Raw genomic sequence first — 27,643 nt, 5'->3', positions numbered from 1 at the left:
GCGTTTGTTCCAGGGGATCCGACGTTTATTGTAACTGATGCTAGCTGTAAGGGTCTGGGTGCTTTGTTGTTACAGGTGAGAAGAGACAAAGAGGTCCTTATAGCTTGTGCTTCGAGGTGCTTGAAGGGGGCGGAGTTGAATTACTCTGTCATAGAGAAAGAGGCGCTGGGTATATATTGGGCTGTGAATAAATTCAGGAAGTTTGTTTGGGGTTCCTTCTTTACCGTAAGATCTGATCACAAGCCGCTAAAAGAGGTCTTTGAAAAGAAGGGGCTAGACTCAATCTCAGCGAGAATTAGAAGATGGGTAATTTCTTTGCAGGAGTTTGTGTTCAAGTTTGAGTATATACCAGGAAAAACTAATGTCTCGGCTGATTGTTTGTCTAGGCTGGTGGATGTTGTAGAGAGTGGTGAGGAAACTTTGGATGATGATTTGGAGGCTCAGTTAAAGGTGTGTGAAGTTACCTTGGGAGCGGTGAAGGAGGATGCCTGGAGAGAAGAGCTGAGTAAGGATGAAGATTTAAAGGAAGTCATTAAGTTGTTGGAAGGTGGAGAGTCTCGAAGATTAAAGAAACCTTGGTCTTTGATTGCTGATGAGTTGGCAGTGGTGGATGGTTTACTCATGAGAGGTACTAGGCTAGTTCCGCCTGCTAATCTTAGGAGTGTTTTGGTGGACATGTCTCATGAGGGGCACTTGGGTATCTCAAAAACGAAAGAACGTATACGAATGGACTTCTGGTGGCCTGGTATTGATTTGTTGGTGGAACGTACCGTTAGGGATTGCTCTTCTTGTCAGGCCAGTGATAAAGTTTTGAGGACAAGATTTTCTCCAATGGTTTGCAGGAGGTTGCCTAGGTCCCCATGGGATGAAATTGCGGTTGATATTGTGGGACCTTTACATGGTGAGCATCAAACTCCATTTATGTTGGTTTTATTGGATTTGTATTCTAGGTGGGTTGAGGTTAGCTCCATTCTTTCTGACAACGGGCCTCAATTTTGTTCAGGGAAAGTTGAGGAGTATTTCAGTAGGTGTGGCATAATTCACAAGAAGATTTCTTTGTATCATCCTGAGGCAAATGGTTCTTTGGAAAGACTCAACAAAACTTTGAAGGAGAGCATTCAGTTGGCAAGGGTTAACAATTTGGACTGGAGAAAGGAGTTACAGAACAGAATTTCTGCTTATCGTTTCTCTCCCCACTCTACCACAGGAAAAACTCTGTTTGAGCTTTTCAAGGGTAGAGCTCCTAACACTTATTTATGCCCTGCTTGGATGGTTGCAGACAAGGGGGTAAAAAATAATGATCTGGGTGCTTGGAGAGAAAGGGAATTGAGTCTACAAAGGAAAAGGAAAATATATGTAGACAGGAGAAATTCTGCAAAAGATTCCAAATTCATGGTGGGGGAGGTAGTAAAGATTAGGGCTCCTGTGGGCTGTCAAAACTGGTCGAAGTTCTCTGTTCCCAGAACCATTGTGAAAATTTTCAAAAATGCTGTAAAGACGGAGGATGGTCGTATCTGGAACAATAGTCGTGTTTCTCACTTTGGGGGAAAAGAGAAATGTGATGACTTTGTTATTGCTCCTGACCTGAGCTCAAAATATTCTCATAAGAGTGTGAGAGTACGCAGGCCTCCTGTTCACTTGCGTGATTATGTCTAGGTAATTTCTTCATTGTTTTTCCTTTCCTTTTTGTTGCCTATTGCGTTGCTGGACATGTAAACCTGTTTGGTGGTTAAGAGGGAGAAGTGTAATGACCTGTCTTCCTGGGTGTGCTGGTTCCATGTTGGAACCTAGAGCTTGGAACCATGTCACACCAATGTTCCTAGTCTTGTAAATTCCATATGTGTCAGTTGCCAGCTGACTGTTGGTTGGGGCTGAATAAATATTACTTGATGAACCCATCCTGTGGAAATCCTACTTTATTACACATATGTTTGTTGACATTTTTTGTCACTTCCAACCCCTTAACTGCTGGGCTTCCCCCCACCGCCAGTGCTGAGCACTTATTTTGGTGAGTTCCAGCTTAGGACCCTGTAACTTTTTGTCCATATAAAGTATTCACATCAAATTTGGGTACTTTTCTTACAACATCCGGAGGATTCTAAAGGTACCCAGAGTTTGTGGATTCCCCTGGATGGGACCCAGAAATTAGCCAAAATACAACTACATTTTTAATTTTGGTGAAGAATGGGATAAACATGCTGCAGATGAAAGCGTCTGTTTTTTCCCTGCAAATGTTATCAACAAATGGTTTGTAGTACTGATATCACCATCCTCCCAGCTTTCAGGGACTGACGGACTTTTGTCAGAAAACCAAATTTATTTACAAAGTTTTGGCATTTTACTGGGACAAAGCCCATTTTTGCTTTTTTTGTGCTTTCAACCTCCTTTCAGTTATTGGTAAAAATGGGTATGAAAGCAATAACGGATCCTGAAAAGCTATACATTTTTTTAAAAGTAGACAGAACTCGTAGTTCAGTAGGGGGTCATTTGTGTAGAATCTTCAAGGTTTTCTTATAGAAACTAACAGTTAAAAATAGGAAACATTGAAAATGAGTTGAAAATTCAGCCATTTGTGCCAACGTTGTCACCTGTAACTTCTTTTAAGTATGAAAGATTTTTTAAAGCAATATACTGTTACATCCACAGGACCCTTCTGGTTGTGTAGACATATAGGACTTGTAGGTTCACCAAGAATCCGATGTGCCCAGAGCCAATAATGAGCTGCGCCTTGCTATGGTTTTTTATTGTGGTCCAGGTATACAGCAAACCACTTGGTAAAATATAAATAATGAAAAATAGGTATTGAGGAAAACTATGTATGTCCGAAATGGGAACAACATATGGAGTTTAGAAGCAGTGGTTATGTGCACAACTCCATATATGAGGGTACCTATACCAGCATCTGAATTAGAGGACTTTTTTGAAAATTATACTTTTTTCACACACTGTTCTACATTTGGAAGGGATAAATGCATAGGAAGTCAATTGGCAAAAACACTTCTACTATTCTATGTTTCTAGAAGTCTCCCGGTAAAAATGGCACCTCACTTGTGTGGGTAGGCCTAGTTCCAGTGACAGGAAACATCCCGAATTGCAATGTGAACACACCATATTTTTACAGTGAAAACTGACCCTTTAAGTGCCTAGTTGTAGATTTTTAACCCTAGCTCTGCTGGTACCTAGGGAAATCTAGCAAACCCATGCATTTTTTAAAACTAGACACCTTGGGGAATCCAGGATGGGGTGACTTGTGTGGCTTTTACCAGGTTCTCTTACCCAGAATTCCTTGCAAACCTCAAACTTTGTAAAAAAAAAACACAAATTTTTCTCAAACTTCTGTGATAGAAAGTTCTGGAATCTGTGTGGATCCACAAAATTCCACCCACCCCACATTCCCCAAAGTCTACTGATAAAAATTATACCTCATTCGTGTGGGTGAGTCAAGTACCCGGGACAGGCAAGGGCCCAAAACATTGTGGAGACATCAAAATCACCTATCACAAAAATACCTGGTTTTGCAAAGGGAGGGCACTTGGGTTTTTGGCCTCAGACTCAGAGGCCCTCTAGGGAAGCCTGCCAAACCCACACATTTCTGAAAAGTAGAAGCCCTAGGGATTCCAGGGAGGTATGGCTTGCATGGATCAGGCTAGGGGATTCCCTAGCCCGAATCCCCTGCAAATCACAAATATAGCTATAGAAACTCACATTTTACTTAATTTCTCTGTGGGAATGTTGTGGGATCACCAGCCTGACACAAATTTCCTACCACCTAGCCTTCCCCCAGGTCTCCCGATAAAAATAGTACCTCACTTGTGTGGGTAGGCATAGTGGCTGCAACAGGAAATGGCCCAAATCGTACTGTGGAGACTTCAAAATGACCTATCATAAACCACCTGGTGTTGCAGGGGGGGGGGGGGGGGTCACCTGTTTTTTTGGCCACAAGGCTCGCGACGGTTTAGGAAAACTTACCAAACCCACACATTTTTTAAAACTAGACACCCTGGGGAGTCCAGTGAGGTATGGCTTGCATGGATCCCCCAGTGTTTTCTTACCCAGAATGCCCTGCAAACATCATATTTAGCTATAAAAATCACCTTTTCCACACATTTCTGTGTGGATTACTGTGCCGCCACAAATGGCCTACCACCCTTGGTCTCCGAGTAAAATGATACTTCACTTGTGTGGCTCTCTAATGCAGAATCAGCAAAAAACATATTTGTGTTTTTAATGTAGCCCTTAAAATTTGCGGTGCTACTCCTTTAAGCCCTATGTTTTTAGCTCTTCCCAGTCACAGGCCTTTGGCCCACCCACATAAGTGAGGTATCATTTTTTTCGGGAGAACAAGGATGGAGGTTGGGTGGTAGGACATTCATGCCGGCACGGTGATCCCATGCAAACAATTCTAGAGAAAGTGATTTTTTTGTTTAATTTGAAGTTTGCAGGGGATTCTGGGTAAGAAAACATGGAGGGATCCACGCAAGCCATACCGCACAGGACTCGCCAAGGTGTCTAGTTTGCAGAAATGTGTGGGTTTGGTAGGTTCCCCTTGATGACCGTGAGCCCGGTGGCAAAAACCCAGATTCACCCTCCCTGCAAAACCAGGTCGTTTTATGATGGGTAACTTTGAAGTCTCCACAATATTTTTTGGTCCCTTGCCTGTCGTGGGTACTTGACCCACCCACATGAGTGAGGTATCATTTTTAATATGGAGACCTGGGGGAGTGCTGAGTGTTAGGAAATTTGTGTCAGTCCGGTGACCCTACAACTTCACACAGAAATTTGAGAACAATTTGATTTTTTTTCAGCAACATTTGAAGATTGCAGGGTATTCTGGCTGGGGAAATGTTGGGAGATCCAGGCAAGCCATACCTCCCAGGACTCTCCCGGGTCTCTAGGTTTCAGAAATGTGTGGGTTTGGTAGGTTTCCCTAGATGGCCTCTTTTGTTATATTACTGACCGATCACCACCAGTCAGTAATAAAATGCTTCTTGCTTATATCCCACTCCACTAGGAATTCGCAAGACAAATAGTCATATTTGCCCTTTTCATTGTATTGCACTACACATGAAATCACTTCCAAACACATGTCTATGGGGTAAAGTCAAATAAGGTATAATCATGGATTATACCTTATTTGACTTTACCCCATAGACATGTATTTCCCCTGATGAAGTGCGGACAGCACGAAATGCATTGGGTATTTGGATGACCAAATGGATTATATAAATTTATTGGAATCCTCATATAGCTGTGATGTAACAGCACACTTTGAGAACATCATTGAACAGATGAATAAATTTGAACAAACCGTTTACTTTGGCATACTTTAAGAGTACTGTATTTCTGAACTTAAGTTGAAACATTGGAGGGATTGAATCTCCCTAAGGAGTGCGATTGGTTACTCTGTCAAGCCTGACAGCACATAAACTGATACATTCAACAACTCCCCACTGGTCAGAGGGAGTAAACTGGTCAGCACCTAAGTCATCCTAGGATTGAATTGAACTAGAATTAAAAAACAAAGTGCCACACCACCTACTTTTACTTTTCTTTATAGTTAGGACATTATGACTTAGTTTTTGCCCAACTCTGAATTGAGCAAAACCTGGGGGACTTTTCCAGAATGGGCTTGCTTTTTCTGTATGTTCAGGGTACTTTTCGTACTACTTCAGTTAAGCTATAAAGATACAAATATGTTTTATGAGGACAGCAGCTCATTTCTGTGGCAATTATTTCAAGACTCAAAAGAGTTTGCAGAAAACTTGCAGGGACTTATGAAAATTTAAGATAGTTTCCGGATGTTGCAGGGGAGGTTTATGAGGACTTAAGAGACTTTGAGAATTTAAAGTGAATTTATGAGGATCTGAAAGTTTCCTAACACTTTGTGTGAGCTCAGAGTGGTATCTACACACAGCAGCATGGATATCTGCTCCTTACACACTGACAGGAGGATAATAAATCAGTCTTACCTGCTTAGGGTGCTTCTGACATCCTGCAAAACAGAGAAACAAGCACAGTGAAATCAGTTTCCACAGGAGATGTCAAAGTTATGGCAGTATTTTTAGGAGTGAAACACTTAACTATCTATGGTTAGAAAACAGTGACTGGTCACATGACATAGCACATTCTCGGGTATCGCATGACTAAGCACAAAATGTGATACTCTGAATGAGGTCACAGGATATAACAGAAACTGATACTCGGAATGGTAATGACAGAGCACAGTGACATTCTGAATGGAGTGACAAAACACAGCACATTCTGATATTCTGGGTTTGTCCTTTCTGCCGTCCTGGGAGTGCTGTCCCGGTTGCTGCTGTCACCTGCCTGCTAAGAATCCCAGAATTAGCTAAGAATCAACGCCTCGCGGCCCCCGCTCCGCGGGTGCCGCTCGTAGGCTCAAGTCACCGGAAGGGAGCAGGTTAATCCTGTAACGCTGTGCATCGGAGCACCAACGCGCTATTCCCAAAGTACTTTCTCTGCTTAAGCCCAGAGGCGGGACTGCGAGGACCAGCCTGCTGTGCGGCGCAAATCGGCCGCAGCTGGTCCTCTTCCCGCCCCTTCCATCTGCTAAAATAGCTGCGGAGAGTGTGCTCCTTGGGTTTGTCCTTTCTGCCGTCCTGGGAGTGCTGTCCCGGTTGCTGCTGTCACCTGCCTGCTAAGAATCAACGCCTCGCGGCCCCCGCTCCGCGGGTGCCGCTCGTAGGCTCAAGTCACCGGAAGGGAGCAGGTTAATCCTGTAACGCTGTGCATCGGAGCACCAACGCGCTATTCCCAAAGTACTTTCTCTGCTTAAGCCCAGAGGCGGGACTGCGAGGACCAGCCTGCTGTGCGGCGCAAATCGGCCGCAGCTGGTCCTCTTCCCGCCCCTTCCATCTGCTAAAATAGCTGCGGAGAGTGTGCTCCTTGGGTTTGTCCTTTCTGCCGTCCTGGGAGTGCTGTCCCGGTTGCTGCTGTCACCTGCCTGCTAAGAATCAACGCCTCGCGGCCCCCGCTCCGCGGGTGCCGCTCGTAGGCTCAAGTCACCGGAAGGGAGCAGGTTAATCCTGTAACGCTGTGCATCGGAGCACCAACGCGCTATTCCCAAAGTACTTTCTCTGCTTAAGCCCAGAGGCGGGACTGCGAGGACCAGCCTGCTGTGCGGCGCAAATCGGCCGCAGCTGGTCCTCTTCCCGCCCCTTCCATCTGCTAAAATAGCTGCGGAGAGTGTGCTCCTTGGGTTTGTCCTTTCTGCCGTCCTGGGAGTGCTGTCCCGGTTGCTGCTGTCACCTGCCTGCTAAGAATCAACGCCTCGCGGCCCCCGCTCCGCGGGAGCCGCTCGTAGGCTCAAGTCACCGGAAGGGAGCAGGTTAATCCTGTAACGCTGTGCATCGGAGCACCAACGCGCTATTCCCAAAGTACTTTCTCTGCTTAAGCCTAGAGGCGGGACTGCGAGGACCAGCCTGCTGTGCGGCGCAAATCGGCCGCAGCTGGTCCTCTTCCCGCCCCTTCCATCTGCTAAAATAGCTGCGGAGAGTGTGCTCCTTGGGTTTGTCCTTTCTGCCGTCCTGGGAGTGCTGTCCCGGTTGCTGCTGTCACCTGCCTGCTAAGAATCAACGCCTCGCGGCCCCCGCTCCGCGGGTGCCGCTCGTAGGCTCAAGTCACCGGAAGGGAGCAGGTTAATCCTGTAACGCTGTGCATCGGAGCACCAACGCGCTATTCCCAAAGTACTTTCTCTGCTTAAGCCCAGAGGCGGGACTGCGAGGACCAGCCTGCTGTGCGGCGCAAATCGGCCGCAGCTGGTCCTCTTCCCGCCCCTTCCATCTGCTAAAATAGCTGCGGAGAGTGTGCTCCTTGGGTTTGTCCTTTCTGCCGTCCTGGGAGTGCTGTCCCGGTTGCTGCTGTCACCTGCCTGCTAAGAATCAACGCCTCGCGGCCCCCGCTCCGCGGGTGCCGCTTGTAGGCTCAAGTCACCGGAAGGGAGCAGGTTAATCCTGTAACGCTGTGCATTGGAGCACCAACGCGCTATTCCCAAAGTACTTTCTCTGCTTAAGCCCAGAGGCGGGACTGCGAGGACCAGCCTGCTGTGCGGCGCAAATCGGCCGCAGCTGGTCCTCTTCCCGCCCCTTCCTGTCGCACCCTATAACATTGAGTCCCAGTCACGCGCACGCGGGACGCGCGCGGGGCAAAGACCGGACAAAGAGGGCCGTTGTGTGGCCGTTAGGTGGCTGGTGAGGCTGGGCTGGGCCCTGTCCCTGAGTTTACAGGCATATACCCTGGTTTGGAATTCCTAATGCATGTTTCCCCATTGTGTTGTACTACGCGGCTGAGGTGATTGTCAAGTGGCTGCCAAGTCCCTCCGACTTGGTGGCAGGCTAACTAGTGGGACGGTTGTTTTTAGTTACTTTCTATAGATGTCATCTTCTGCCATAATGGACATGGTCTCACCTGGGAAAGCGGGGGCAAATTCCAACAAGGGCACATTGGACAACTATTTTAAGAAATCCATGTCTGAGATTGAAAGAGAAGAAGCCCTGGAAGAGAAAAGGATGGAGCGTCGTCGCTCCATCGAGGGTCGTAAGGCTAGATCCACCTTGGGTACATCCCTGCCTATACGATTATCTAGTATAGAATTGATCACTGAGGACCCGTTTACATCCCAGGGTGTCCCTGAACTCTTAAGAGATATCTCTTCCGCACCACTTTCTCTTGTGGATCCCTTTAGTCCATCTTCTCCTGCCCCCCCACCACTTGGTAACTCCGATGCAGCCCCAAATCCCCCGTCCGCTCCTATCCAAACTGGAAAAACTAATCCTAAAAATCAGCAGAGGAAGGTTGTGGCCCAGATAAATCATGGTCCTCCGCCCAAAAAGAGAATGAGGAAGGGGGGCTCCTTACAAAAAAGCAAAATTAGTCACACTGAATTTGGCAAGGGCAAGGGGGGGGGGGACAGCTATAGCTTCTGCTTCTGCTCCTAAATCAACTGAAGGCACCAGACCTGATACTCCAACAGTGATTATACAAGACACTCCATCTCCCTCAGTTAACACTACCCCTCCAAACTTAAATTCTGAGGAGATCCTCCCGCTTGCCCCCACCTTGGAGTTTCTTGGGCAAATGCTTAGGACGCTCACTTCCCCAATTATGGACAAATTACGGGCCATTGAAGAGCGGCTAGGGAATCTGGAGCAGACCATTCATAATAAACTTGACATCCAGATGGTCGTTCCCGGATCCACTACAGTGACAGCTTTAGCTAGCTCATCAAATGGTTTAAAACCCCATGTACCTAAGAAGCCCCTTCCAACTTCCTCCAACCTAGCTAAGACGGCTCACACAACCACTACCACTGTCACAACGGCCTCTCTTCCCTTGTCCAATCTCCCCACCAATAAAGTGGTAAATAATGTCCTGGGAACTTTAAATTCTAAAAATGATTCTACATCCGACATGCACTTGAATGGTGCCATTCCCAAGGGCGGAAACATGCTACCTAGACCAACCCAGACGGTTGAAGAGAGGGAACCCCCTAGTATAGTTCAAAAACGTAGGATCCCTCAGGTCGAACTGCCTCCGGAATCACTACCTTATGTAGTGGTGCTTACGGGTGTTCCCCCTCTTGACCCTGATAAGCGAGAAGGCCCGCAACAACTTAAAAACAAGACCATGTATTGGCTGTCTAAGAACAGACCACTCCCTGGGAATGTAAATGGGGACATAGTGCATGTGCGCCGACTCCCTTGGCTGGGGGGGCGGGTGAAAGACATAGATGGCGACCTGATTGTGATTAACTTCAGGGACCCGGAAGCTGTTAGGCATATTCTGAGTTGGATGCCAGGGAATCTTGGAAAATCCATCATGCCGTGTGATCTTACATATTTTTACCCTAGAGCTCTAGTGGCCCCCCTGTCATGTCCATGGCCCTCTATGCCCTTGACAGGGACAAATGGTCCTAACCAAATCAACCACTATCCCCCCTTGCACCCTGACTCCTTGATCCTAAAGAATGCTCATAGGTGGGGATCTGTCCCTCAGAGGGGCTATGGTTCCAATTATAGAAGTTTGGACCATTCGTCCCTAATGGGGGGGATGGACCACTTGCTTCCTTTTACACCCCTGGAAGTTAGCAATAGATTTGAAGCATTCTCTGGCTTGGACTCTTGTGATTGACTCGAGGGGTGCTCCTCTGGTCACTCTACTGCTGAGGGGGCCTCAAGTGAACATCACGGCAATCCCGATGCCCAAGCTTTTAACCCTCCCCGGCAACTGCTTGGAGATGTCTATGGTATAACCCCAATCCATCTAGCGGGAAGTAATCACAGTTTATCTCCCCCCCCTCGCATCTCTAGCTACCATGTATGTAGTGGTGGAGTCATTTCCGAGGGCCAAAGCCCCTCACTCCAAACTAAGCCCAGAGCCCTGAGGGTACTTTCATGGAATGTTGCAGGGATCCTGAACAAAATACAAACTGAAGAATGGGATTCTCTGATAAACAACTATGAGATCTGCCTCTTTCAAGAGACATGGGCGAGGGAACCGGTTCACAAGACTGGTTATGCTGTCTTTGAAATCCCTGCTACTTGGAATGGAAGGGGAAGGCCCTCAGGCGGTTTGGCGGTGTGGATAGCATCTCACACTGGGTGTATAGCGGAATGTATAGCCACACTTTCCCAGGATATCCAGTGTGTTTTATTAACCTGGACGGGCATCCCGAAGTTGGCAGTTATAAATGTTTATTCCCGCCCAGTAGGACCGACGGCGGAGTCTACCACACTAGAAGACCTTGCATCCTTTTTGAGTCAGCTCCCGCCAGATTATAAGGTGATCTTGGGGGGTGATCTGAACTGCCATTTTGAACCCTTAGAGGGCCTGAGGGAAGGGGCCCTCATGGCAGAAGACGACCATTGGGGCATACCACCGTGCCAATCTCCCCACCCCAGAGCCTGGTCGCCACTTGCGGTCCAAATCATGGCGCTAACTCTTAACTATGCGTTGAGAGCTTGCAATGGTCGCACACCTTCAGATACCCCCTCAAAATGCACATTTAACAGACCAAACCATGAGTCAAGACTGGACTATATCTTCGTTGATACGAGTCTGTGGCCAAAGGTTGAGGATTTTAATATAATCCCCCGCATAGATAGCGATCATAACGCCCTTTCACTCACCTTGCGTTATCTTCCTGAGTCCACTCGACTCTTTTCACCAGGGAAAGGAGATGAGCGGGGAAACTTGGTATTAACCTCTAACAGGCGTAGGGTGAGATGGCAGAAATTCTCCAAGTCGGAAGAAAATATTGGGAAAATTTACAATCTCGTTCTCCCAAGATTTGAGGCTTTGGAAGAAGTAATTAGTCACTCCAGTGCCCAGGACCTATCTAAAATCTTACCTTCTATACACGAGGATTTAGTGGGAACTTTGGGTGAGGTCCTCTATCCAGAGGTACCCAAACCCAAGCATAAAACCAGAACTTCCACTTGGTACAACTCTGACTGCAGAAAGGCCAAATCTGATCTTATTGCTGCAGTCAAAGAGGGTGCCCCCCGTAATAGGGTGTCTGCTTTGCGGCAACTTTATAAAAACATTATGGCCCGTGCGAGGTCAGACTGGGACTGGGATAGATGGCATGATCTCTCAGCAGCATTAATAGCGAAGGATTCTAGAAGATTTTGGTCCTTAGTCTCCACTGGCTCAGGGGAACCTAAAGCTGCGGTTGAGCCCAACATAGCTGCATATATATGGGAAGACCATTTCGGGAAACTTTATGCAGACGAGCTAGAAAACACTGATGCCACTATTGCGGCACTTCTTTCCCTCCCTGGGGATACTCTGGAGTTTACATTAGGGGAAGTGGTCAGTGCAATAGATGGCTTAGCAATGGGCAAGGCCCCGGGCCTTGATAAATTACCTGGTGACCTTTTTAGGTCCCATCCAGAAATTTGGGCACCGTATCTCCTCATCCTTTTCAACTCAATAGCAGGTGGAATGGCGATCCCCTGCACTTGGCTGGGGGCAGAGATAGTCCCCATCTTCAAGAAGGGCTGTCCTCTGCTCCCATCCAACTACAGGCCGATCAGCCTGATTGATGTCCCCCAGAAGATTTATTCGCGACTTTTACTGGACCAACTCATGGATTGGATGGAGGAAAATGAAATTTTAAGTCCCCTCCAGGCTGGCTTCAGGAAAAATACGTCCACCATGGACCAAATCTTCCGCCTCGTTCTCCTCTATTGGAAAACGGTGACCATCGAGGGCGGGAGATTATACATGGTGTTCGTAGACCTGAGGTCAGCCTTCGACCTTGTACCACGGAAAAAACTTTGGGAGGTCCTGAGGGAGATGGGAGTACCCATTAATCTACTCCAGGCAATCATAAGACTCCATCAGGGTAACTTTGCCCAGGTACGTTGTGGGAGGGGTGGTGTTCTGACACAAAGGTTCCCTGTTTCCCGAGGGGTTCGGCAGGGGTGCGTACTTGCCCCAACTCTTTTTTGTCTCTATGTGAATAGTGTCATCTCGCATTTAGCCAATGTTGGAGACAATGACGCCCCGGTCTTGGCAGGCAGGAGGGTACCGGCAATTATGTTTGCGGGCGATACCCTCCTGCTTTCCAAATCGCCCATGGGTATTCAGAGAACCCTGGATGGCTTTGATCTCTTCTGCAGGCAGTTTGGCCTCGAGATCAACGCCGGGAAGACCAAGTATATGATCTTCAACCCCTCTTCCACAACCAGACCCAACCCGTCCCTAAATTCCACAGTTTTAGAGAGGGTAAAAACATTTCAATACCTGGGCGTTACCCTTCAAGAGAATCTGTCATGGTGTCCACAAGTTGCAAATTCTAGGTTAAGGCTATCCCAACTGTCTGGGGCTATCCTGAAGATTACTAACACCTCAACATACAAACCCATAGCCCCCGCAGTTGAGATGTACAAAACCCAAGCAAAACCTGCTGCATTATATGGCAGCGAACTCTGGGGACACCAAGCTGCAAATGAGTTGGTACGTGTGGAGAACAATTTCATGAGGCGTCTCCTGGCCCTTCCAGTTGCAACCCCAATACTTCCCCTACGTCTTGATTTGGGCTTATCATCTATCAGGGAGGATGCTGAACTAAACCCTATAAGATTTTGGCACAGACTCTGGTCAACTAAGGAGCTTAACCACTACAGGAGTGATCTTGTGCATGTAATGAACTTAAATGTCAACGACAAGATCCCCTGGCTAACTTTTGTTAAAAAAGAATTGTTCCGGTTAGGCCTCAGTGAACTGTGGTTGGCCCCCGAAACTGGTTGTATCAAGGTCCCTCGGAAAAGCCTGGCAAAAGCCTGCAAGCAACAAAATCTTGCAACCCAAATGACTGCACCTAGCACCGGCATTTTAACCCATTGTTTTACCCAATCCAAAAATACCTATAAATTTGAAACTTTCCTGGATTTTATTTACCCGGTCGCAGCAAGGAAGCTCTTTTTACAGTGGCGATTTGGAACCCTCCCCCTTAAATCCTTTACGAGTAAATGGACCAATGGAGGGGATAAACTATGCCCTGGCTGCAAATCCTGTGATGAGGAGGAAATCCATGTCTTATTTTTCTGCTCCACCTATAGGTCCCCAAGGAAGTATTGGTTGGTGCCTTTATGCAGAAACATGGCAATAAGAAACTGCTCCACTTCTTATAGAATTTTGAAATCTGATCCCTCCCCTCACATTGTTTTTGCAGTCTCAAAATATCTGTTCGCCATGTGGCGTATTAGGTCCAAGTTGATTAGGGCTCTATCAACATAGGATGATAGTTCCGGCCACTGTCTTAAATTAAATTTTAGCCCTCTATGGCAAAGTTTTTACATCAATATTATTCTAAATGAACCAATATAATTGTGATGTATCTTTTTATCCATTTTTATCTCACTTAACTTTTACTTCCAAAACTTGTATCCTTCGTATTATATGTATCAAATGTTGATGTAAAATGTTGTATGTCTTTCTATGTATCTTTTATGGTCTTAATGGCCGAAATAAAGATTTTTTGGATTGGATTGGATATTCTGAATGAGGTCACTTGGCACATTGTATGATGTTCTCAACAGGGTCACATGCATGAGCATCATTTAGGGATTGCCAGGGGTCACAGCTGTGACTCCAGGCTTGTCCCTTGTGACCCCTGACACTGCTTGTGCGACATCTGGCGTCAGAAGTAGCAAACTGAGTACCAAGTACACAGGGGAAGCTCGCCCTTATGAGAGTCATGCTCCACCTTTGTTTTCAGTCAGTTTTATATTAAACTAATAGTGAATAATAGATTATTATTAACTGTTAGTGTAATAAAAAATGGGGCACAAGGATCTAGAATGACAACTTCTGTGGCAGATGTCTTAAATAAAAAAAAAACTTTTAAATGTATGTAGGGTACGTGCTTGGGGATCAGAGTGTGGTTGTGTGTGAGTCTGTTGGTAAGTGTGAGCATGAGTGTGTGTAAGTAAAAGTGAATGTCAGTGACAGGTAGTATGTGAGAGCCACTAAAAGGGAGTGAGTGAGAATAAGTGCGAATGAGTGGCAGTGAGCATGAGTGAGTCAGAATGAGTGACAATAGGAGTGAGTGCACAAGTGATAAAGTATGAGTGAGTAAGACCTAGAGTCAGTGTGAAAGAAGGAGAGAATGAGTGATAGAGTGTGTGAGAATGACAGAGTTAGAGCAAGAGAGTATGAGTAAGTATGTTGGAGTCAGAGTAAGAAGGAGTGAGATTGAGGTAGACGGAGTAAGAATGAATGAGTGTGGTTGAGTAAATGTGAGTGATATGATGTAATGCTTGCTAGTCTGCCATTGGCCCTAACATACTGAAGGTAATTCTTAGCTTATAGAGGGACTCATAGAAAACGTCTACTGCTGGAATACTGGAGGCAATTGTTGGCATGGACAGGCACCTGTGAAAACTACTGCTACTGTCACACTTGAGGCAATTTTTGGCGTGGAGGTAACTGTGGCAAAATACTGGCACTAGCTCATTGGAGATGCTTCTTGGCAAATGGGAGGAAAACCATGACATACGGGGGCAACAATCACAAAATTCTAGCCCTGATGTACTATATTTAATTCCACCCTCTGTAGTTTCTCTATGGGGGTGTTGCCCCCTGCACCCTAAGATGCATTTAGAAAGTTTATATTACCGGCGGCCATGCTTATATTACAGCCGTGGGCTGGCTGCACATTGCAAGCAGCAGACTTTCAATTTATGAGTGGGTGGGGTGGGGCATCATTATAGACAGCACGGGAAGAGTGTCTGGGTCTAAAGACGTGTAAGTGCGCATGTCAGGGTGAATGGGTGTCTTCTCATGACCAACCCGACATGCGCACATAAGGCCTCCCCTACCTGCACAACGATAGTGAGCCAGAGATTACATCTGCAGCCTCCCCGTCTCCTAAGGAGAGATGACTTTGCATGCTCCAGCCAATCCCGACGCTGCTCTTATGCTGTGAAGCAGCTTCTGGATTGGCTCAAAAGGTGAAGAGTAGGCCTAGTCTTGGAGGCAGCAGGTTTTGCTTTACAGAAGAACATGGCCAATCACAGCATGGCTTTATTATGAAGCCATGCACTGATGGGCCATTTTCTATCCCTTGCTGCCTTTCCTTCAGTCGCTCTACTGTTACTGCCTCACCATGCCCAGTCCAGGGAGTAGCAAAGACGAGGGTGAGAAGCGCTGCGAGTAAGTATCGGTTAAGGCAATAAACTATTTTGAAGGATTAATGTTTTCTTAAGGTGTTTTACAAGACAGAAAATTAACCTGGTAAACAAACATCAGAGATACTTGAGAAAATGTTCAGAATATGGTAAAAACAAATCATGAAATCTGGCCACGAAATTAAAGGGTGTAGAAAGATTAACAAAAGGAGTGAAAAATAGAATCACAGGTGGAAGCCAGATGAGTGAGGCACAAAAAATACATTTTCTGATTAGTAAAATGTAGACTTCATCATTTAAGAGCCCTTTTGTGTGCATGTTTGTGCTGGTGAGTTTCCGTCAGTGTAGTGTGCCATTCTCTTCAGAGTCAAGTGACATGATGGGGGGGTTCCTATTCAGCAGCTTGACCTTCTGGGTGCTATCCAAAATGAATAACCAACAACGGCACCTATTAGCTAATAGCTTTTATATTAGATGGCTCTTGCACAACCTTGGAACGAGCTCCAGCTTCCACATCTTAAACAATAGTGGCAGCTTCACAATTCCGGTGTGTGTGATATAATTAGGGGACCGGCTGTGGCCTAACGGCTAGAGCGGTCAACCTCGAAGCTGGGGAACCGGGTTTGCGTCTCGGCAGAGATGCTCAACATCCTGTGATTCTGGCCAAATCAATTCATCTTTCCATGCCTAACAAAATGAATGTGCTCGTCTGTAACGTAACCAGTGCTCATGTACAGCGCTCCGATACCTTCGGGTTGAGTTTGCGCTCAGTAAAACTAAAAGAAAAATTAAACCTTTATCTCAGGAAAGGCCACTTAAATACGGATTCTTTTGGCAGTGCAGGCTGACTGCTGGGGAAGCGGGTGGTGCGTGTTTAGGACTCCTAAAGACCCTCACTGGAAGCATTATAAATTGTAATAAAGTTATGAGAGAAATGTAAAGTAGGTTCCTGGCTCCGGATTGTGCCTAAAATTCTACCGTCTTTGAGGGTACTGCTCCCACATCTGTGTATTGCCTACTGCTGGGGTCTCCAACTTTTTCTGCAATAAGAGCCACTTGTGATCGAAGAAAAGCACCTGAGCTGCAATCATTTGTGTTGCAATAGTGACCACGTCAGACAAGATTACAGGAGTCGTTGTCCCGTGCACGATTTCCAGCAATTTCAAATGCCTCCGATTGATGGTAACACGTTCAATTGTAATAATATTAATAATACATCCTTCCAAAGCTGGTATGAGTAATACATGACTACCATAGGTGCCATGCCCACTGCCCATGGTAATAATATTAATAGGTCTCTCAGAGGCTGCATGAGTAATACATGACGGCATTAGTTGCAATGCCCCAACCCATGGTAATAATATTAATAATACATCTCTCTCCAAAGCTGCATGAGTAATACATGACAGCCGTAGTTGCAATGCCCCTGCTCAGGGTAATAATATTAATAGGTCTCTCAGAGGCTGCATGAGTAATACATGACGGCATTAGTTGCAATGCCCCGACCCATGGTAATAATATTAATATTGCGCCTCTCCAAAGCTGCATTAGTAATACATGACAGCCATAGATGCAATGCCCCTGGACCATGGTAATAGTATTAATAATACGCCCCTCCTCAGCTGCATGAGTAATACAGGACAGCCATAGGTGCAATGCCCCCGGCCCATGGTAATAATATTAAGAATACATCCCTCCAAAGCTGCATGAGTAATACAAGACAGCCACAGGTGCAATGCCCCTGCTCAGGGTAATAATATTAATAATACGTCTCTCCAAAGCTGCATGAGTAATACAGGACAGCCATAGGTGCAATGCCCCAGACCAAGGCAATAATATTAATAATGAGTCTCTCCAAAGCTGTAGGAGTAATACATGACGCCCATAGGTGCCATGCCCAATGCCCATGGTAATAATATTAATAATATGTCTCTCAGAGGCTGCATGAGTAATACATGACGCCAGTAGTTGCGATGCCCCCGACCCATGGTAATAATATTAATAATACGTCTCTCCAAAGCTGCATGAGTAATACATGACATCCATGGGTGCAAAGCCCTCTGCCCATGGTACTAATAATAATAATACGTTTCTCCAAAGCTGCATGAGTAATACAGGCAGCCATAGGTGCAATGCCCCCAGCTCCTGGTAATAATATTAATAGTACGTACCTCCAAAGCTGCATGAATAATACTTGACAGCCACGGGTGCAATGCCCCCGGCCCATGGTAATAATTTTAAATCTTACATCCTTCCAAAGCTGCATGAATAATACAGGACAGCCACGGATGCAATGCCCCCGGCCCATGGTAATAATATTAATAATACGTACCTCCAAAGCTGCATGAGTAATACAGGACAGCCATAGGTGCAATGCCCCGGCCCATGGTAATAATATTAATAATACGTACCTCCAAAGCTGCATGAGTAATACAGGACAGCCATAGGTGCAATGCCCCCGGCCCATGGTAATAATATTAATAATACGTACCTCCAAAGCTGCATGAGTAATACATGACAGCCATAGGTGCAATCAGGGGATCACTAGCAGGGGACCACTATTGTCAGATAAACCAAACACATAGGACCCTTTGAGGTTCATCAACAGGCCATGGGCCATCGTCCACGACAGACACAAGAGGTTCATAAACATGTCAGGAGTCATCGTCCTGTAATTACAAGAGAGGGTAATCCACAAGGTCATGGGAGAGCATCCCAAAATGAGTTGCGAGGTCATATCAACGGGTCAGGTCCATCATTCCAGCAGGAGGCAAGAGTGGTCCTGTCTTGTGAGAAGGATGAGCCTCCCTTGGACTGTGGGTCTTACGGGTGCCATTTCATTTCTCAACACTGGCTCAAAACTATGGGCCAAACCTTATCTACATTGGTGATGGTGGGCTTGATTCCCATACTCGTCACCCGGGAAACATATGTTTATTATCTATCTTTTTCTTAGAGGCAGAAATGACATTTGAGCATGTGTTTAGATTGACTGGTAAATTACATGTTTGTACCAACATTGACAGGTCATGGTCATTATAAACTACTTCAACTTACACTGTTCCAGACAGACTTTGGAACCAGAGAGGGATGTGCTCTGCCACCGTCGGAGGGACGCTGTCCGTCACCCTCAGAGGGACGCTGTCCGTCACCCTCAGAGGGACGCTCAGAGGGACGCTGTCCGTCACCCTCAGAGGGACGCTGTCCGTCACCCTCAGAGGGACGCTCAGAGGGACGCTCTCCGTCACCCTCAGAGGGACGCTCTCCGTCACCCTCAGAGGGACGCTCTCCGTCACCCTCAGAGGGACGCTCTCCGTCACCCTCAGAGGGACGCTGTCCGTCACCCTCAGAGGGACGCTGTCCGTCACCCTCAGAGGGACGCTGTCCGTCACCCTCAGAGGGACGCTGTCCGTCACCCTCAGAGGGACGCTGTCCGTCACCCTCAGAGGGACGCTGTCCGTCACCCTCAGAGGGACGCTGTCCGTCACCCTCAGAGGGACGCTCAGAGGGACGCTCTCCGTCACCCTCAGAGGGACGCTCAGAGGGACGCTCTCCGTCACCCTCAGAGGGACGCTCTCCGTCACCCTCAGAGGGACGCTCTCCGTCACCCTCAGAGGGACGCTCTCCGTCACCCTCAGAGGGACGCTCTCCGTCACCCTCAGAGGGACGCTCTCCGTCACCCTCAGAGGGACGCTGTCCGTCACCCTCAGAGGGACGCTCTCCGTCACCCTCAGAGGCCGTCACCCTCAGAGGGACGCTCTCCGTCACCCTCAGAGGGACGCTCTCCGTCACCCTCAGAGGGACGCTCTCCGTCACCCTCAGAGGGACGCTCTCCGTCACCCTCAGAGGGACGCTCTCCGTCACCCTCAGAGGGACGCTCAGAGGGACGCTCTCCGTCACCCTCAGAGGGACGCTCTCCGTCACCCTCAGAGGGACGCTCTCCGTCACCCTCAGAGGGACGCTCTCCGTCACCCTCAGAGGGACGCTCTCCGTCACCCTCAGAGGGACGCTCTCCGTCACCCTCAGAGGGACGCTCAGAGGGACGCTCTCCGTCACCCTCAGAGGGACGCTCTCCGTCACCCTCAGAGGGACGCTCTCCGTCACCCTCAGAGGGACGCTCTCCGTCACCCTCAGAGGGACGCTCTCCGTCACCCTCAGAGGGACGCTCTCCGTCACCCTCAGAGGGACGCTCTCCGTCACCCTCAGAGGGACGCTCAGAGGGACGCTCTCCGTCACCCTCAGAGGGACGCTCTCCGTCACCCTCAGAGGGACGCTCAGAGGGACGCTCTCCGTCACCCTCAGAGGGACGCTCTCCGTCACCCTCAGAGGGACGCTCTCCGTCACCCTCAGAGGGACGCTCTCCGTCACCCTCAGAGGGACGCTCTCCGTCACCCTCAGAGGGACGCTCTCCGTCACCCTCAGAGGGACGCTCTCCGTCACCCTCAGAGGGACGCTCTCCGTCACCCTCAGAGGGACGCTGTCCGTCACCCTCAGAGGGACGCTCTCCGTCACCCTCAGAGGGACGCTCTCCGTCACCCTCAGAGGGACGCTGTCCGTCACCCTCAGAGGGACGCTGTCCGTCACCCTCAGAGGGACGCTGTCCGTCACCCTCAGAGGGACGCTGTCCGTCACCCTCAGAGGGACGCTCAGAGGGACGCTCTCCGTCACCCTCAGAGGGACGCTCAGAGGGACGCTCTCCGTCACCCTCAGAGGGACGCTCTCCGTCACCCTCAGAGGGACGCTCTCCGTCACCCTCAGAGGGACGCTCTCCGTCACCCTCAGAGGGACGCTCTCCGTCACCCTCAGAGGGACGCTCTCCGTCACCCTCAGAGGGACGCTCTCCGTCACCCTCAGAGGGACGCTCTCCGTCACCCTCAGAGGGACGCTCTCCGTCACCCTCAGAGGGACGCTGTCCGTCACCCTCAGAGGGACGCTCTCCGTCACCCTCAGAGGGACGCTCTCCGTCACCCTCAGAGGGACGCTCTCCGTCACCCTCAGAGGGACGCTCTCCGTCACCCTCAGAGGGATGCTCTCCGTCACCCTCAGAGGGACGCTCTCCGTCACCCTCAGAGGGACGCTCAGAGGGACGCTCTCCGTCACCCTCAGAGGGACGCTCTCCGTCACCCTCAGAGGGACGCTCTCCGTCACCCTCAGAGGGACGCTCTCCGTCACCCTCAGAGGGACGCTCTCCGTCACCCTCAGAGGGACGCTCTCCGTCACCCTCAGAGGGACGCTCTCCGTCACCCTCAGAGGGACGCTCAGAGGGACGCTCTCCGTCACCCTCAGAGGGACGCTCTCCGTCACCCTCAGAGGGACGCTCTCCGTCACCCTCAGAGGGACGCTCTCCGTCACCCTCAGAGGGACGCTCTCTGTCACCCTCAGAGGGACGCTCTCCGTCACCCTCAGAGGGACGCTCTCAGTCACCCTCAGAGGGACGCTCTCAGTCACCCTCAGAGGGACGCTCTCAGCACCCTCAGAGGGACGCTCTCAGTCACCCTCAGAGGGACGCTCTCAGTCACCCTCAGAGGGACGCTCTCAGTCACCCTCGGAGGTGCATGCTCTCTGCCACCCTCGGAGGGGCATGCTCTCTGCCACCCTCGGAGGGGCATGCTCTCTGCCACCCTCGGAGGGGCATGCTCTCTGCCACCCTCGGAGGGGCATGCTCTCTGCCACCCTTGGAGGGGCATGCTCTCTGCCACCCTCGGAGGGATGCATTCCATCACCCTCGGCGGGACGCTCTCGGTCATCCTCTGAGGGATGCTCTGTCACGTCATAGGGATTCTCCCTGTCACCCTTGGAGGGATGCTTTCTGTCACCCTCGTAGAGATGCTCTCTGTTGCCCTTGGAGGGATGCTCTGTGTCACCCTCAGAGGGACGCTCTCCATCATCCTCCAAGGGATGCTCTCTGTCACCCTCCTAGGGATTCTCTCTATTGCCCTTGGAGGGATGCTCTCTGTCTTCCTCTGAGGAATGCTCTCTGTCATCCTCTGAGGATGTCCTGGATGTTTTCTGTCACCCTCATCTAGTGCCCTCTACATGGAGCTACTGCTCATGAAGCTTCTTAGCAGTAAACTAATCAACCAATTTGATCAAAACATCACTGTTAAAGTGACAGCATATGACCACAATAAGGATGTTTACACCTCTAACTCCACCCTAAGCCAAATTAGAGAGGAATTTGGTTGCCGTTTAAAGGTGCCAAGAAAATCTAGTTTTACATTAGATTTCTAATGCTGCCAGGCAGCAATTTGGAGAGACTCATTTTGCACACTCTGTAATATAATCCAGGGTTACTCATATAAGCTCAGGGAGGAGTCAGGAGAACATGGCGGCCGGCTAAGCAGCTCGGTCGGGAGCTCCGTCAGAATGAGGTGTGCAACGCAGGAGTAGTCGCCCTGAAGACTCGAAAAACGGTAAATCAGTAAACTCGGTAATGCGGGAGTGCGGACTATACATCAGCAGCAGTAAAAGTTAAAACAGTTTAAAATTCCTACCCAGTTTGAACGAAAGACTAGGCTCGGGGTCAGGGAAGACTCCAACGCTCTAACGCTCTATCCCTGTGGGAAAAACTGTTTCAGACTCAGAGCTGGAGGTGGGGCCCGGTGCAATATGTGGTGCGTAGCCGGCAAGGAGCTCACGGAGGGAGGGGGTTGGGAGCAGGAATAGGAGGATTGGAGCGGTTTGGATGGAGGCTGTGCTCTGCTTGTTAGCACGCAGTAAAGTCTTGATTAGGACGGATTTTAGAGGGCCACCGACAGCTGCTCCCTTCTCAGCGTGGGAGCTGATCTCAAAGAAGATGGTTTAAAGGACTGTTTAAACTGCAAGGAGGGGTGTGAACAGAAGAAAAGCTGCCGGTACAGTGTGTGCGCTTGCATGAATCTGACTAGAAGACCAGGAGGGGTGACCTCAGAGAATTTGATAATTAATTCTTCTCAGGAGAACCCCCCAGACAACACAATATTACAAGCCCAAGCCCAAATACAAGTTCAAGCTAAAGCGCAGATTTTGGCATCAGAGGCTGAATTGAAAGAGGAAGAGGGTTTAGAGAACCCCACAAATATAAAAGAGGCTATAAAAGTGGATACAAAAAATCATACAAAGAATTGTACTCAAAATATGAGCTATCCCTTACGCAACACAAGATTACCCGCGTCGCCCCCAGAAAGGTAATGTCATACTGTACTTGAAGAGGGACTTGAAAACTCCCCGGAGTTTAATAAAATAAAACTCACTAACAGAAAACAACAAGCATTGGCATAGCCAATATGTCTCGCTTTTGGGACCTTATAAGTATTTAGTTTTGCAGTACAATATCCTTGGTGCAACAACATCAGCTGTTGCATGGCTAAACCTTGTACTTAATAAATGTTTAGCCATGCAACAGTTGATGTTGTTGCACCAAGTATTTTGTGCTGCATAACTAAATACTTATAAGGTCCCAAAAGCGAGACCTGTTGGCAATGCCAATGCTTGTTTACAAAAGAAAGGACTCACATACATCGATGGATTTATGAGTCAGACTAGCCCAGGCTTGAAACTGCACTGAAGGCCTCCGTTCTGTCCCTCACTCATGGACAACTTTGCGTGCAGAGAAATGCCGAGGCCGGTGTGTTTTGTGGTCATAAAGGTGCTTCCTGTTCGTCTTGTACTCCGAGATCCTCTCAGCTTGCTCCTTCTAGTTCTCACCAGTTTGTGTCAAAACTACCATAGGTGCTGGTGCTGAGTAAATAAAAAAGTCAACAAAATATGCTCCTGTTTAGCTTTAAAAAGGTAATGGTTTTGTGTGCCATCCCTTGCTCCTAACACATGAAGCCTATACCTTTAAAAAATAAAACCAGTGCAACGGCAGAGGATATGGCGCTACAGCCTGAGCTGCAGACTAAAATAATCCTTCAGCTAATGCTAATAAAAAAAATGAAATAAAAAAAGAAACAAACAGCATGGTGTCAATCTAACACTTACAGTACGGATTCCGGAGTTCCTGCCACCGACAACTCGTTCTGGTGTTGTGGGTTGCTGATAAGATGCTGGAGGGGAGGAGGCAAGGCGTGCAGGTCGGAGCCCGGCTCAGCAGCTAATCACCTGCTGCTGTACAGGTGATCTAGACGAGGCTTTGGAGTGTCAAATAGGCAGCCTGTTTTTGGTGGCTGGAGGGCGGGCAGATGCAGCTTTAAAGCGCTGCAAATAAAATTGGATGCTTGATTCTGGTCTAGTAAAGACATGGCTTGGTAGTTCGGGCTGGACTGTTCCCATGAGGCACAGGGTCAAGGCTGATTGGCATATAGCCATTGTCTGACCTAGGGTGGTGTGGAGTGCCAAAAAACGATGGATTAAGGCCAGATCTTTGTACTGGGGTGAATGTAAGACATTGTTCTGCATTCTGTCCATCAACTGTGTTTTTTGTCATTTTCACCCCGAGTGGACTGGGTATGCTCAGACGTGAGTCCCAGGCACTCCACATCATTGGAGTCAAGCTATCCAGGCTGAAGAAGGCTGATAGCTAGAAACCGGTCCTTGGATGCTTGATTCCGGTCTAGGAAAGACGTGGCTTGGTAGTTCGGGCTGGACTGTTCCCATGAGGCACAGGGTCAAGGCTGATTTGCATATAGCCATTGTCTGACCTAGGGTGGTGTGGAGTGTCAAATAACGATGGATTTAGGCCCAGATCTTTGTACTGGGTGAATGCAAGACATTGTTCTGCATTCTGTCCATCAACTGTGTTTTTTGCAAATAAAATTAAAGCACAGTACCTGTAAAATGGGCGCCGCGCAGATTTATATTCGAACATTATTAAAACATGGAGATGAGCAAGCATCGCAATACTGAGAAAAAGCCCAGCACCCGGTATATGCGTGACTGCGAGTGAAACAGGCATGCTGACACAAAGCGCGGCACCGGGTATGTGCGTGGCGGAGAGTCAAGCACGCGCCATGGTAAACAAGGATTGGCCACACAAACGCTAGATACCTGTAAAATGGGCGCTGCGCAGATTTAAATTTGAGCCTTATTAAAAAAATGGAGATGAGCAAGCATCGCAATGCTAAGGAAAAGCACAGCACCCGGTATATGCGTGACTGCGAGTGAAACAGGCATGCTGATACAAAGCGCGTCGCCGGGTATGTGCATGGTTGTGAGTCAAGCAGGCGCCATGGTAAACAAGCATTAGCCGCACAGTCGTGAGAATGACGCGTCCGCACGGCAGCGAAAGTGAAAGTGATAACGATTGCAATGCACTTAATGACCCGTGACAGAGGAAAGACAGATGGCGGCTGCGCACGTACACGCGCGCATAACCGCAAGCTTGAGGCCAGCAAAAGCCTGTGGTAGCACTTTCAAAATCCACTTACTAAATATCTCGCAGAGCGGCGTATGCACTGGCTCAGGCGAGACCTAAAAAGCTCACAAAACAAAAAGGGTGGTATCTACCGGAGCTATTAAGGCGGCCAAAAGTGAACGTTCCAAGAAGGGAGCTAATCCAAATATAACGCCATCCCTCTGTACCTTCTTCAAAGGGCAAGACAAACAGGCGAAGGAGGGGACCTCATTAAGCGAAGGTAAATCAATCACTGCTATCTATAAGATGCAAGAAACAAAATCTCCTTCAAAAATTGGAATAGCAGAGTCCCCAAACCGCTTTCAAATATTGTTGACAAAGGGGCGGAAGATGACTGTTTGGTAGATGTAGGTGAGGTAGGGGATGGCCCGCAGACAGATTAAAAAATCAATACACAACATGGCTTCAAATTATCAAGATGGAGATTCGGAATCGCTCTCACAGGGGGCAGATAGGCAGTCTGACAGCTTCCTTGCTGCTGAAAGAAATTAAACTGAGCTTTGCTAAGTCGGAAAGAAACCAAGAAAAAATATGAGCGTCTTGTGAAGCGGAGTCCAAAGGTAATGCTCTGTTTGATAGGGTTGCCGATATGGAGACAGTAAAAATATGCCAGGCTGATATCAGCAAACTGAGAACCAGTAAGAAAGAACTTGGGGACAAGGTTGAAATCTTCGAGAATAACTCTCGAAGGGAGCCCGTGTTTTTCTTGCCAGTACATCCCAGCACTTACCTTGAATCGCGGCAGAACCTGCCTGGGACACAGAAGGGGCCGCCGCACCGCCCGAGTGCCGCAATTACCCTCTCACAATCAGGGGACTACATCCCCCAGCATCCCACGCTGCAGTTACGCCGCGCCTCACACTGGTGAGCACCAGGAGATGCTCATTTGGGGCTGTTGTGTGTTAATATTCCGCTTTTTCTTCTCCCAGGCCAGGTTTGGTCCTTGCTGTGTGAATGGAACAATGGAATTAACCAGGATAATCTATGTTTTGGCCATTAGAAATTGACCTTGGTAAGACATTTTTGGGGGAGAGAGATTATATTTTTTTGACAAAGAGAGACCACATTCTAATGATCGATACTACTGTTTATTTTTAATATATAAACGGTTCTTGCAGAGCTTAAAGGATAATTCAATAAATGATCAATCAGACTTCAGGAATAATAGTTCCAACGAGTCTTTGTCTGTAAGTAAACACGTGAAAACTGACACGGACAGGGTTGTATATAGTACTCACTTATGCCAGGACTTATTTTGATTCTCTCAAAATTCTTCCTTTGTTTCCCGTCTCTTCAAGCATGTTTTTAACAAATGGTGATGTGAAGGTGTACTTTTGGATTGATGGTTGGCTTTCTGGTATTTCATCACATGTCAAAACTCTACTTGTATAGCTGCATTGTTGTAAGAATGTCCCTTGACCTTCAGTCTTACTATGTGCTCATAGATGGCCAAATACATTATTGAAAATGTATTTTTGGAGATTAGTATCCACAACAGTGTTGTATTCTTGTTTTCTTATGTGCATTTTAGGTCCCCTGGGAGCTGTATATTGATATCTGACAAGGTCCTGATGAACTTGGTCTAATTCCCTTTACACCACGAAACACGCGTCAACGCTTTGTTGAGCCTTGTGCTCCAAATGTTTACATCTGTGTTGAACAAAGGTTCTGCTGGTCATCTGTAAACATCTACCATGAACAGATGCAAAGTGTATGTGAGTGTGTGTATGTGTATGAATGGGCATGACATGTGTGTATTTATTTGAATACAGTCCAGGGACGTTTTGTTTTGTATAGATTAGTTTAAATAATATTGATTGTAATGATTGTACTCACTTTTTGCATTTGTAAAAAAGAATTCTTGATTTTGAAATAAAAAAAGAAAATATATATAAAAGAAGAATAAAAAAGAAAAATGAAATGATGAAGTTATGCAAAATAATAAAGTCAATGGAAAATCTTTTTGCCTAAAGTCACCGTTGTGAGTGTATGTATATCACTAATTGAGAAGAACCACGTCTTGATGTAAAGCATGGATAGACTATGAGGGAGGCTATTTAGCTGTGTGTTGTCTCTTTCCCCTCTTCTCCCTAGTCTTAAATTATCTCCAATTGAGGAGGTCTCTCATTTTTTGCAGATGCTCATAAGGGGGCCAGGGCTCCCGCGAGGCGGGAGCCCATGTTTTTCTTGCTAGTACCTGCCAGCACTTGCCTTGAATCACCGCAGAACCTGCCTGGGACACAGAAGGAGTCGCCGCACCGCTCGAGTGCAGCCGAGTGCCGCCATTGCCCTCTCACCATCAGGGGACTACATCCCCCAGCATCCCATGTGGCAGTTACGCTGCGCCTCATGCTGGTGAGCACCAGGAGGTGCTCATAAGGGGGCCAGGGCTCCCGCAGCGCGTAACGCACGCAGGCGTGCCTGGGCCATGCCCGGGCGAAGCTCGGGCTAAGGGCGGGCCCGTCTGTGCCCGTCAGTGACCGACAGATGCCGGGCTGGGCCACGGCCCAGAACTTCCTGTTATAAAGGTACTGTGATTCTGACTTTGAATTATTTTTAATTGCCAAAAGGTGCACCTACTTTTAAAGAAAGGACTACCATAGTTTCTGGGCATACCTTAATAGGACTTTGGACATTTGGACATTGGACTCCT

At 48.0% G+C, this 27,643-nt stretch overlaps 1 protein-coding gene across 1 annotated transcript in view; it reads right to left on the bottom strand.

The window, feature by feature from the left end:
- Window positions 1–27,643, bottom strand: part of LOC147727870 (E3 ubiquitin-protein ligase TRIM39-like) — a 199,933-nt gene that overhangs the window by 79,159 nt on the left and 93,131 nt on the right. The window contains exon 4 of the mRNA XM_086963191.1: window positions 5,970–5,992. Within this exon, the coding sequence (XP_086819317.1) occupies window positions 5,970–5,992 (23 nt within the window). The remainder of the gene's footprint in view (window positions 1–5,969; window positions 5,993–27,643) is intronic.

The sequence above is a fragment of the Lissotriton vulgaris genome, chromosome 3_1, assembly GCF_964263255.1.
Source record: "Lissotriton vulgaris chromosome 3_1, aLisVul1.2, whole genome shotgun sequence".
NCBI classification, from domain to species: domain Eukaryota; kingdom Metazoa; phylum Chordata; class Amphibia; order Caudata; family Salamandridae; genus Lissotriton; species Lissotriton vulgaris.
Note: the sequence above shows the minus strand (reverse complement) of the source record. Positions and strands in the feature narration are given on the sequence as shown.